Raw genomic sequence first — 12260 nt, forward strand, 5'->3', positions numbered from 1 at the left:
GATTTGGTTAAGTGGACAAAGTGGAGGCAGTGTGGGAGGGGCATCCCAGGCAGAGGGGCAGGCAAGTGCAAAGGCCGGGAGGCAGGAAGGAGTAGGGACCACTGAGAGCAGCAAGGAGATCAGGGAGACTGGAGTCAGAGGCTGAAGAGACATGGCAGAGAACAGGGCGGGAGGGCTGGGCAGGCCAGGCAGAGCCTGTGGTGTCAGGAGATGGGAGCACACTGTCTACATCCAGTCACCTGTGAGGACACAGTTAAAACTTACACAGGGACAGGATGAAAGGTGGAGACCCGGCCAGGCGCAGTGGCTCACACCTATAATCCCAGCACTTTGGGAGCCTGAGGCAGGTGGATCATGAGGTTAGCAGTTCGAGACCAGTGGCCAAAATGGTGAAACCTTGTCTCTATTAAAAATACAAAAAAATCAACCAGGCGTGGTGGCAGGTGCCTGTAGTCCCAGCCACTAGGGAGGCTGAGCCAGGAGAATCACTTGAACCCAGAAGGCGGAGGTTGCAGTGAGCCAAGATCATGCCATTGCACTCCAGACTGGGCGACAAGAGCAAGACTCTGTTTCAAAAAAAAAAAAAAGAAAAAGAAAAGAAAGAAAGAAAGAGGCCGTCCCATACAAATGCAGATACCTGGCTATTCTACTGGTAAAGAATTTGGTCTCCTGTAATCCCAGAAGTTTGGGAGAGCAAGGCGGGTGGATCACTTAGGTCAGGAGTTCAAGACCCTCCCGGCCAACATGGCAAAACCCCGTCTCTACTAAAAATACAAAAAAAATTAGCCAGGCGTAGTGGCACACACCTGTAATCCCAGCTGCTTGGGAGGCTGAGGCAGGAGCATCGCTTGAATCCAAGAAGCAGAGGTTGCAGTGAGCCGAGATCACGCCACTGCACTCCAGCCTGGGCGACAGAGGGAGACTCTGTCTCAAAAAAAAAAAAAAAATTTGGTGTCTATTCTAAAACCAGTGGGAAGTCTTTGATTTTGAGCCAGGTGATCTGCTCAGACTTTTTAAAACCACTTTTAATTAAGGTTTCATACACATACAGTAACATGCAAATATTTAGAATAGTTTGATGAATTTATATACTTTTACAGACCCACGTTACAAGATGGCTCTGATGAAGATACAGAATGTACCCAGCCCCCCAGAGGCCTCTTCTTGTGTCCCCTTCCAGTTCATACCCCAAAGGCAACCAGTACTCTCACCTCTAACACCAGATTGTTCTCACCTGCCTTTAAGAAATGAAGGTATTATATACATATTCACACAGTGACATGCACTGATCTTTAGAAGACAATTTGAAGAATGTTTACTTATACGTACTCCCATGTAACTACTACCCAAATCCAGGCATAGAACATTACCAGCAGCCCAGAAGGTTCCTCGACCTGTTCTGGTCAACAACTCCAGCATAGGCAGCCACTCTTATTATTATTATTATTATTATTATTATTATTATTATTATTATTATTATTAAGACGGAGTCTCGCTCTGTTGCCCATGCTGAACTGCAGTGGGGCAATCTTGGCTCACTTCGCCTCCCGGGTTCAAGCAATTCTCCTGCCTTAGCCGCTCGAGTAGCTGGGACTACAGGCGCGCTCCACCACGCCCGGCTAATTTTTTGTATTTTAGTAGAGACGGGGGTGTCACCTTGTTGCCCAGGCTGGTCTCGAACTCCTGAGCTCAGGCAATCCGCCCCCTCGGCCTACCGAAGTGCTGGGATTACAGGCGTGAGCCACCGCGCCGGGCCCACTCCTGTTTTTAGCTCCAGAATTAGTTTTGCTTCAGGCTCCCTTAGCCTCCGGTTTCAAACCCCTATCTGCCCCTTCATCGGCTCCGCCCCTTCCCCTGGACTCGCGCGCCCCAGAAGCTCTCAGTCACCCCCACGATTTCGGTGACCTTCCGCAAGCTTCAGGAATAGCCCCTCCTCTCCTGACGCCAAGGGTTTGTTGGGGTGCGGGGGTATCTCCATCAACCTCCCTCCCCCAGCCACCCAAATTAACCAACAATCTTAGTAAATACAGCGACTCGCTAGGCAAACGCAGCCTGGAGACAAATACCTCCCCGCTACCGAACTGTCACACCCAGGTATTGGTCTGCAGGGAGGGCTGGACAGTGGAAACTGAAACCCTCTGCAAGCCATCACGAATCCACCGGGCATTGGGGACGCTGGCTCCCGCCTTGGCAGCAGCCCCCACAAGCCTGGGCCCTGACCCCACACCGTCTGGGCTTCGGTCTCTCGTCGGTAAAGTCAGGGGTATGACCCGAGTCTTCCAGGACCAATTCGAGCTGGGACAAGCCGTTTTAAATAGCCCCGCCGAGGCCATCAGAGCTGCGCCTGCCGGGCGGCCCTCGACACCCACCTCGGCCGGGCCGGTCCGAGACCCCCAGTCAACATGGGCCCGCCGGGACTGTGGGACCGGGCCCGACGACCGGAGATCGCGACTCTGCTTCTTCGATACTTGGGGTCGCCTTCGGCCCCAGGATCCGCTACGCGCGCGGTCGGACCCCAAACACGGAGGGAACCGTGTCGGCTGGGCGAAGGTGCACACGCCCACCGGGGCGCGCTCTGCGCATGCGCGGACCCCGCAATCTCGGCGGCGCACTCGCCCCGCCCCTCCCGTCCCCCCCGCGCCGCTCCCCGGGCCCGGCCCTGCCTTCCCAGCATCCCGGCTCCCTACGGCAAGCGGCGAGGCCCGAGCCCGCCGGGAGCTGGGAGCCGGGCGCGGGGCGGGGCGGCGCGCTGAGGTCAGCGCGGCAGTGGCCGGCCCCGCAGTGGTTGGCTGCGCCGGTGCTGGCCGCGCCCTGGTTGGCTGCGGGCCGCGGGGCTGGGCCGCCGGGTCGGGGCTGGGGTCGGGGCTCGGGCGCCGGCCGGGCTTGCGCAGCGCTAGGCTCCTCGCCGCTCCTAGTCTGCGGCGGCGGCGGCGGGGAGGGCGCGGCCGCGGGCGGGGCTGAGGGCTGTGGACGGCGGGGGCGCGGCGAGGCGGGGGCGGGCCGCCCGAGCGGGGAGGGCGGCGGCACCGAGGGGAGGAGAGCGGCCCATGGACCCGCGGGGCCCGGCGCCCCAGACTCTGCGCCGCCGGGACGGAGCCCAAGATGTCGGCCTAGGCCGGGGCGCGACGACGCGGACGGGGCGGCGAGGAGGCGCCGCTGCTGCCGGGGCTCGCGGCCCCCGAGCCCCCGAGGGCGCGCCCTGACGGACTGGCCGAGCGGGCTGCGAGAGGCCGGCGCGTCGGGAGCGGGCCGCGCGGCACCATGTCGGCCAAGGTGCGGCTCAAGAAGCTGGAGCAGCTGCTCCTGGACGGGCCCTGGCGCAACGAGAGCGCCCTGAGCGTGGAGACGCTGCTTGACGTGCTCGTCTGCCTGTACACCGAGTGCAGCCACTCGGCCCTGCGCCGCGACAAGTACGTGGCCGAGTTCCTCGAGTGGGGTAAGTGCACGCCGGCAGGGCCGGCCCTGCGACCCCTGCGCCCCCTCCCGCGCACCCCCACGCCCGCCCGGGCAGACCCTGCCGCCCTCCTGCCCACCCAGCCGGTGGGCTTCGCCTCCTCTCGCCCCGGCAGCGCCCCCGGGCCCGCTGCCCATCTTTCTCCAGCCGCTCCGTGCGCCCTCGTCCCTCCGCTAGCTCTTCATCCCTCCTTGCCCTCCCCAGCCTGGACATCCGCGTTCGATCGTCCCGCCCCCTCATCCTGCCCCTCGGAGCCACATCCTACGTTCCCCCTCCCCCCCCCTCCCCCCCGCCGGGCCCTCGCCCTTGCCGCTTCCTAGATCCACCCTCCAAGTCTGGATATCATTTCCTGCAGCACTCCCTGGGATATCCGCCCCCACCCCCGCCCCCGCATCTCGCCTTTGGGGTCCAGCGGCAGCGTGGAATTAGTTCGCTTTCCCCACCCCACGCTCCTCTGCGTTGTGGGGGCAGCTGGGTGTGCTTTCTGCATCTGCCTCGCCCACTGCCCCATGGGACCCCCTTGCATCTCCAGCGAGCCCAGCACTAACGGCCTCTCCTGGGTGACAGCCTGTCTACATCCCCTTGTTGGCCATAGCCTGAACACCCACTTTGATGTAACACCTTCAAGGGAATTTTAAGGTTAAGGCTTTATTTTAAATAAACCGTGCAAGAGGACATTTTTGTTTCTTTTTAAATTCCAATTCTGCTAGACCTTTGTGATATTTGGAGGGGTAGTTGGAGCTATCACTTAAAAACTTTCTTATCTGATTTTTGCATGCCTTCTCTAGTTAGTTCGGGATCTACGTTTTAATCATTGGTCAGCTAAATAACCGATTATGCTTTTTTAGGACAAAAATTTGGTTAAACCATTTAACGATAATTAGGATCCTGAAGACAAGTAAAAGCGCAGAGTGAAACTCTTTTACTTCATCTCTCCCTAACAGGGGTGTGCTGTCAAGACCCTCAGACTATCTCACCTCAAACCACTGAGTAGGAGGAGGAAATGCGTATGTTCAGGCCAGACCTATGAAAACCTTATCCTTGGGTCATTTGCGTCACTGGGCTAGGACTGTTCAGTTTGAACCAGTAATTTCTAATCTTCGTGGCTGATAAAGCTGATATTTATACGAAGAAACAAATGAAAGTGTTCCACAGTGAGGCTTCCTACTCTGCCAGATTGGTAACTGGAATTTGGAATTTTGTTTACAAATAAAACTTAAGTTGCAGTATTCTTTAGAGGGCTTCTATTGAGTTGCTCTGTAGTGAGATGTTACACACTATCTTGTGAGAGCAGCAGTAGAAAGAGGCCGTGAGATCAAGGACAGCCTGTGATGCTTTATTTCTGTGGGAACCACCATTTTTGGTTACTTATAGTATCAGTAAATCAAGAATATTTGCTTTCTAGCGTCCTTTGTCAGTGACATGATTTCCAACTGAATAATTAATTGACTTCACCATTGCTTTGAAAGTGAGTTCTTTGGTGCATGTTAAAATCTGAATATTTTGTTTCCAGTTTCTTTCCCTTTTTTTGGAGACGGAGTCTTGCTCTGTTGCCTACGCTGGAGTGCGGTGGCACGATCTCGGCTCACTGCAACCTCCACCTCCAGGATCCAAGTATGCCCGGCTAATTTTTGTATTTTTAGTAGAGACGGGGTTTCACCATGTCGGCCAGGCTGGTCTCATACTCCTGACGTCAGGTGATCCACCTGCCTCGGCCTCCCAAAGTGCTGGGATTACAGGCGTGAGCCATTGCATCCGGCTTGTTTACCGTTCCTTTCTGATCACTCGATCTTGAAACTCACACAGTTCCACTGTCAGGTTCAACTTGGTGCACCACCTGTGAGTGTGACTGGGAGGAGGAAACAGAAAGTTGGTTTTGCTGGGAAGGTGTTGTCCCACTGGCCCCTGCCCTGATACCTAGAAGGAGATTCGTCTGAGGGCTGGGGCCCTGTGGGCCGTTGCGCAGCCACCTCTCTCCACCAGGCATTACTGGCGGGCTTTCCTGGAGGAAGCTCTTCTCAGCATGTGTGGAGGTCATATTTTATGAGATCTGATCTTTCCAAATCTAAACAGGAACTCTGTGCTATAACATAGACATGTTTTCAAATTGTATTTTGGCTCTTTGGAAATTGTGATTACAAACTACATTATTCTTTTAGGAACTCAGTTTGCACAAAAGTATAAATTTTCAGTTATAGAGAAGAATGAACTTAGAAGGTGGTGTTTTAATGAAATGTCAATATATTTTACAAGTATTTAAACTCATTTATGTTAACATACACATCATTGTAACTCTAAAGTGGTGTATTTCTAGGTAACGTGTGTGCAGTTAGTATTTAATGTTGCTTGGAATTGCCTAGTTGTTTCGACTGGAAAGCACAGAATAATGCTTTTGAATAAAACTGTTTATAGAGCACTATTAGGTACTCTAACTTTCAATTACTTCTGCTCAGGAAACACATGTAGGCTGTCAATGAGTGGACTGTTCAGTTTTTGGATTCACCACTCCATGACATTTGAAACCTCTGATACGTCGATTACTGTCATGTGGAAAAGCCAGCCTTTCCCCACTTCCCAAATCTTGCCAGGTATCTAATGACAATTATGGAGAATTCTTGGAACTTAAGGAAGAAAAGTAGCTGATTCAGCCCAGATTTGGAGGCTTAATGGGGAATATGTGAGGAAATTTGGAAAGTGTAGGTAGTAAACTTTTTAAGTTCTAAAGGAAGATTGTGGCTTGGTGTGGTGGCTCATGCCTGTCATCCCACCACTTTGGGAGGCCAAGGTGGAGGATTGGTTGAACCCAGGAGGACGGGACCAGCCTGAGCAACCTGACAAAACCCAGTCTCTATAATAAATGTAAAGATAAAATGTTATAAAAATGTAAAAATTAGCTGGGCATGGTGGCGCACACCGGTGGTCCCCGTTACTCTGGAGTCTGAGGTGGGAGGATCCTTGAGCTTGGGAGGTCAAGGCTTCAGTGAGCAGTGATCCCGCCACTACACTCCAGCCTGGGCGACAGAGTGAGACCCTGTCTCAAAAATAAATAAAAGATGATTACTTTTGGCTCATACTTTCTTATCACCACAGTGGTTGCATGGGACAAGAGTCATGTCAACTTTTTTTTTTTTGAGATGGAGTCTCACTCTGTCACCCAGGCTGGAGTGCGGTGGCAGGATCTCAGCTCGCTGCATGCTCTGCCTCCCAGGTTCATGCCATTCTTCTGCCTCAGCCTCCCAAGTAACTGGGACTACAGGCACCCACCGCCGTGCCCGGCTAATTTTTTGTTTTGTTTTGTTTTTTGAGACGGAGTCTCGCTCTGTCACCCAGGCTGGAGTGCAGTGGCGTGATCTCGGCTCACTGCAAGCTCCACCTCCCGGGTTCACGCCATTCTCCTGCCTCAGCCTCCTGAGTAGCTGGGACTACAGGCCCCTCCACCACACCCGGCTAATTTTTTCTATTTTTAGTAGAGACGGGGTTTCATTGTGTTAGCCAGGATGGTCTCGATCTCCTGACCTCGTGATCCACCCACCTCGGCCTCCCGAAGTGCTGGGATTACAGGTGTGAGCCACCGCGCCTGGCCGAGTCATTTCAACTTTCACTGTAGATTTTTGTCTTTAATTTTCCTATAGCTTGATTGGTTTCCTCTATGAAATCTTGGACCTTAATGCCATGCTTTGCATGTATATTTCTTTTCTTTTTTTTTTTTTTTTTTTCTTTTTTGAGACAGTCTCACTCTGTTGCCCAGGCTGGAGTGCAGTGGTGCGATCTTGGCTCACTGCAAGCACCGCCTCCCGAGTTCAAGCAATTCTCTGCCTCAGCCTCCCAAGTAGCTGGGACTACAGGCACCTGCCACCATGCCTGGCTAATTTTTGTATTTTTAGTGGAGATGGGGTTTTACCATCTTAGCCAGGCTGGTCTTGAACTCCTGACCTCATGATCCACCTGCCTTGGCCTCCCAAAGTGCTGGGATTACAGGCATGAGCCACCACGTCCAGCCTTGCTGTATATTTCTTTAAGCTATTTTTGAAATATCTTGATACATTTGAAGCGGAACATAAACTTTATAGTTTCCAAATGTAAATAGTAACAAATACGGACAACCCAATGAGATGAATTTGTTGTCTTTCATCTTTGTCATATACAAATACTGTCTCCTGTGTTAAATATTTTTCCCACATCTTATTTTTAACAGCTAGTGTTGCATTTGGATGGAGCTGATGTTTGAAATCCTAGCCTATGAGCATTGGACAGGCCCAGTGGTCTTCTGCCCTGGCTGCTGGTCTGCCCTGCAGACGGGGAGGGAGGCCTCGGGGTTGATGCTGGTGTGGACACGCGTCACAGAGGCAGAACATGGGTTTCCAGTTCCCAGGCTGGGGCATCTTCTTTTGCGATGTGCTTCCTCTTCATGAATAGAATGAATCCACCCAGTGTTCCGGGTGGTTCCTCATTTGTGGCTTTTCTCACCAGGAGTGTGACAGTATCTTCTCAGAGTCCTCCTCCATGGATGTGAATGCCCATAGCTGTTAGTGTGGGGATGGCCAGCCCAAGGTGTGAGTGGGATGACGCCACCGAATTTAATACGTAAGGGTTAACTGACACGGTGCTAAACATCTCATAATAAACAGTGCTGGGATTACAGGCAGTGAGCCACTGTGCCTGGCTCAGATACATCTCATCTTAATGATTTCTCTGGATAGAATGTTTGTATAACATGGGAACACTTTTTAAAAATAACAGACTTAAGAAATAGATCTTTTGAGTAAGATCTGAATTATAGGGAAATGTTAGGATTGCATGATAAAAATTAGGTTATAGTATAATTTAGATCATGTAGATTCTGTGGTAGCTGTTTGATACTGACTATAATAGCATGAGGTAGGATAGCTGAAACCATTAAACATTAACAACCCAGCCCTATCTTTTCTGTCTTAAAACTGCAGGCCGGGTGTGGTGGCTCACACCTGTAATCCCAGCACTTTGGGAGGCCGAGGTGAGTGGATCAGGAGTTTGAGACCAGCCTGGCCAACAAGGTGAAAACCCGTCTCTACTAAAAATTCAAAAATTAGCCGGATGTGGTGGCGCGGGTAGTCGCAGCTACTCGGGAGGCTGAGGCAGGAGGATCTCATGAACCCAGGAGATGGAGGTTGCAGTGAGCTGAGATTGCGCCACTGTACTCCAGCCTGGGCAACAGAGCAAGACCCTGCCTCCAAAGAAAAAAAAACCCTTCCTTCCATGACAGTTGGGCTTTACAGTGAACAGCATCTATCTTAAATCTAGATTTCAAAGAAATAAAATTGGATTTGAAGAAATAGTTCTCACTTCAGGATACCACTGTGTGAGCTACCTGAAAAATTAAAATGTGCAGTGAATTGCCCTTCAAGCAAAATACTCAAATGCATGTAAATTACAGAACTCACAACACTGCAGGGTTGACAGAGAGCGCCTCTGCTTGCCTCCACCCTCCCTCTTGTCACCAAGCCAGGTGCCCTTAGATATCTCCTGTTTGTGCTGACATTAGTGATGCTGGATAAACAGGCAGGCACACAGGACTGTTAATTCCAAACTATATTAAATACAGTGAAACTGTCAAATGCTTTTCTCTGAAAAGAGACAGAAAGCTTTTTTTTTTTTTTTTTTTTTTTTTGCTGGAAGAGACCAAAAACAATGTTACCATGTAATCTCATCCCAAAACATACCTGTTAGTCCTATAACATAATACCTATTAGTCCTTGACCATGTTTGTTTTATTCTTAGATTCTTAGTGTTATGGGATGACAGTATATCATGGTTACCTTAAATTTGTGTGAGAAGCTCACAGAAAGGCTCTCTTGCTGATGAGAATGGATGAGAGGGAACACACCCTCCTTAAATCTAAAATCAGAAGTGTTTTGGCAGTGTGAACTGTGTGTAGTAATGTTTCTTCCCCGCCCCCCGCCAATAGACTAGCCACTAACTAGGAGATAAAGGTCAAGTTTCAGTTTGATTTTAAACAATCTGTGTTGGGGGTTAGGTTTTTGGTTAGTTTTATTGATTGGTAGGTAACTGTGGCAACAAAATTGTTTTTTGATTAAAACTGCAAAAAGAATCAATATGTAATAGAGAACTTTGGATTTTTGTTTTTCTTAGGAATTAGAAATTCAAAGATAACTTTGAATGGAGTGATATAATTTCATTCAAATTCTGTCCTTGGATTGGAACCTCTTTGGAGAACACTTGGGACCTACTGTAGGGTTAATTAATTAATTTAGATGATGATTTCCCTGACCTCCAAAATCACAGAGTCGTAGGTTGGAAGACTGTTAGGAATTTTTTTTCCCCCAAGACAAGGTCCTCCTCTGTTACCGAGGCTGGAGTGTGGTGACTATCATGTCTCACTGTGGCTTTGACCTCCCAGGCTCAGGCAGTCCTCCAGTCTAAGCCTCCTGAATAGCTGGGACTATAGGCATGCACCCCTACACCTGGCTAAATTTTTATTTTCTGTGGAAACGAGGTCTTGCTGCGTTGCCCAGGGTGGAATTGAACTCAGGCTTAAGTAGTCCTCCTACCTTGGCCTCCCAAATGTTGGGATTATAACCGTGAGCCACTGCGCTCCGCTGTGTTAGGAATTTGGGGAGGTCGTATGAACCTGCCCTCCAGCCTGCTCCCCACTCCCCTTGGGTCAACTAGGTTCTGAGCATTTTCCCTGTTTCTGGGGGAGCTGCCCTCTAACCAGCGTTTCTTTCCTTCACAGGACTGTGGTCAGCCTCAAGCCTCCTTGCAGGTGCCTGCTTTGAAATATCTTTATTTTATTTTAGCCTTTTCTTTCTATTCTCATTGTTAGTGACCTAGCTAAAGCTCTCAAGTCCTCAGGCCTAAATGAATGCCTTTCCCACTTGAAGTTTTAAATACCTCTGCCAGATCAGTCTCAAACTCTCTTCATCACTTCACCTTTCCAAAACTGCAATGCCCTCGTATTCTGTTCCCTTTAAAATAAAAAGTTTGATATCCACAATTCAGTATTAGAATTTGAAATTGACCCCAAAAGACCTATCTAATCTTAGTTTTAGAAGTTAAGGTTATGGCCAGGTGCAGTGGCTCATGCGTGTAATCCCAGCACTTTGGGAGGCCAAGGTGGGCGGATTACAAGGTCAGTAGTTCGAGACCAGCCTGGCCAACATGGTCAAACCCCATTTCTATTAAAATACAAAAATTAGCCGGGCTGGTGGCGCACGCCTGTAATCCCAGCTACTCAGGAGGCTGAGGCAGGAGAATCGTTTAAACCCAGGAGACAGAGGTTGCAGTAAGCTGAGGTCGTGCCATTGCTCTCCAGCCTGGGCAACAAGAGCAAAATTTTGTCTCAAATTTTAAAAAAGTTAAGGTTAACAACACTTCCCACCATGCCCCGTGGGGTGATTTTCTGTAAATATAGTTTAGCTTTTATCAGTGTAATGCATTTACTTAGTTTTGGAAACCAAGCAGTACTACTGGGTTGTAATGCAAGATAGCAGTCCCTCTACCAGTTGCTTGCTCTGCGCTCCAACTTCCCACAGACTGCCACTTTTAACTCCTCTGTTTCTACTTATCATTTTAGTTAGGATCACATTTAGCTGCCAGTAATGGAGAACAAAGTGACAGTGACTTAAATAAAATCAGGTTGATTTCTCTCACGTGAAGTTGACGTGTCAGCAGTCAGTGCTGGTTGGATGGCCTTGCTCCAAGAAGCCTCCAGGGCTGTGGCCTTTTCCCACCCTCAGGCCACCATCTGAGACGGTGGCCAGCCCACCCTCCTTCAGCCAAGCAGGCTGAGGGTGGGATGTTACTATAGAAGAACCGTGGATATTGGTGGGTGCTGAGCAATGCCTGCCTTAAATTTCATGTTTCTGTATAGCATGCTGGTACTGCTAATTTCTGATTTTTCCATTTTAGACATTGTCTGCTGACTTCTGCTGTAGAAGAGGCTTTAGAATTGTTCTACATTCTCCCTCCACTGCCTGAAACACATTCACCCCTTGCTCTTTTTCTCTGTCCCAAATATGTTTATATAATTTAAACTGATATTCAGTGTCTACACTGTTTTTGTTAGGTAACTGTCTTCACAGCTAAGCCATGTAAGATACAATTTACTAAGGGAAATATTTTTGTGTTGCTGGAATGAATTTTCTTTATTTTCTTTTTTTTTTTCTTGTAATAATCCCATGGAGTAAATTTTTTTTTTTTTTCTTTTTGGAGACAGAGGCTCACTGTGTTGCCCAGGCTAGAGTGCAGTGGCATGATCTCGGCTCACTGCAGCCTCCGCCTCCTGGGTTCAGGTGATTCTCCTTCCTCAGCCTCCCGAGTAGCTGGGATTACAGGCACCCACCATCACACCTGGCTAATTTTTGTGCTTTTAGTACAGATGGGGTTTCACCATGTTGTCCAGGCTGGTCTTGAACTTCTGACCTCCAGCAGTCCACCCACATTGGCCTCCGAAAGTGCTAGGATTACAGGAGTGAGCAGTGGCTCCCGGCCGAATTTTCTTTAGCTTGGTTTTCAGTGTACAGTCATGAATTTAGTGCCAGGCGTTTAACTAGAACTCCTCCATTAAACACCTCAAATAATCTTATCACCTTCATCCCTTCCAGACCTGCCACTTCTCTGTTTCAGCCTGGGCTGTGTGTCCTGCAGGCCAGCTACTGAGCAGTCCTTGGAGTGCTTTTCATTCCTTGCAGGGATTATTTGTGTCTCTTTCCTCTGTTGAATTCCCTTTTCTGGATTCTTTTATCTTTCGGTGGAGTGAATCTTCTAGTAGCTTCCTGAGAAAGAATTCATCGGAGGTAGATTTTTT

The 12260-nt window shown here is 49.6% G+C and overlaps 1 protein-coding gene across 1 annotated transcript in view; it reads left to right on the forward strand.

The window, feature by feature from the left end:
- Positions 1 to 2694: 2694 nt before the first annotated feature.
- The window catches only part of LOC111538319 (serine/threonine-protein kinase MRCK beta), an 84334-nt gene continuing 74768 nt past the window's right edge, over positions 2695 to 12260 (forward strand). Inside the window, exon 1 of the mRNA XM_026447497.2 lies at positions 2695 to 3436. Within this exon, the coding sequence (XP_026303282.2) occupies positions 3262 to 3436 (175 nt within the window). The 5' untranslated portion in view covers positions 2695 to 3261. The remainder of the gene's footprint in view (positions 3437 to 12260) is intronic.

This window comes from Piliocolobus tephrosceles, chromosome 6 (genome assembly GCF_002776525.5).
Source record: "Piliocolobus tephrosceles isolate RC106 chromosome 6, ASM277652v3, whole genome shotgun sequence".
Classification (NCBI taxonomy): domain Eukaryota; kingdom Metazoa; phylum Chordata; class Mammalia; order Primates; family Cercopithecidae; genus Piliocolobus; species Piliocolobus tephrosceles.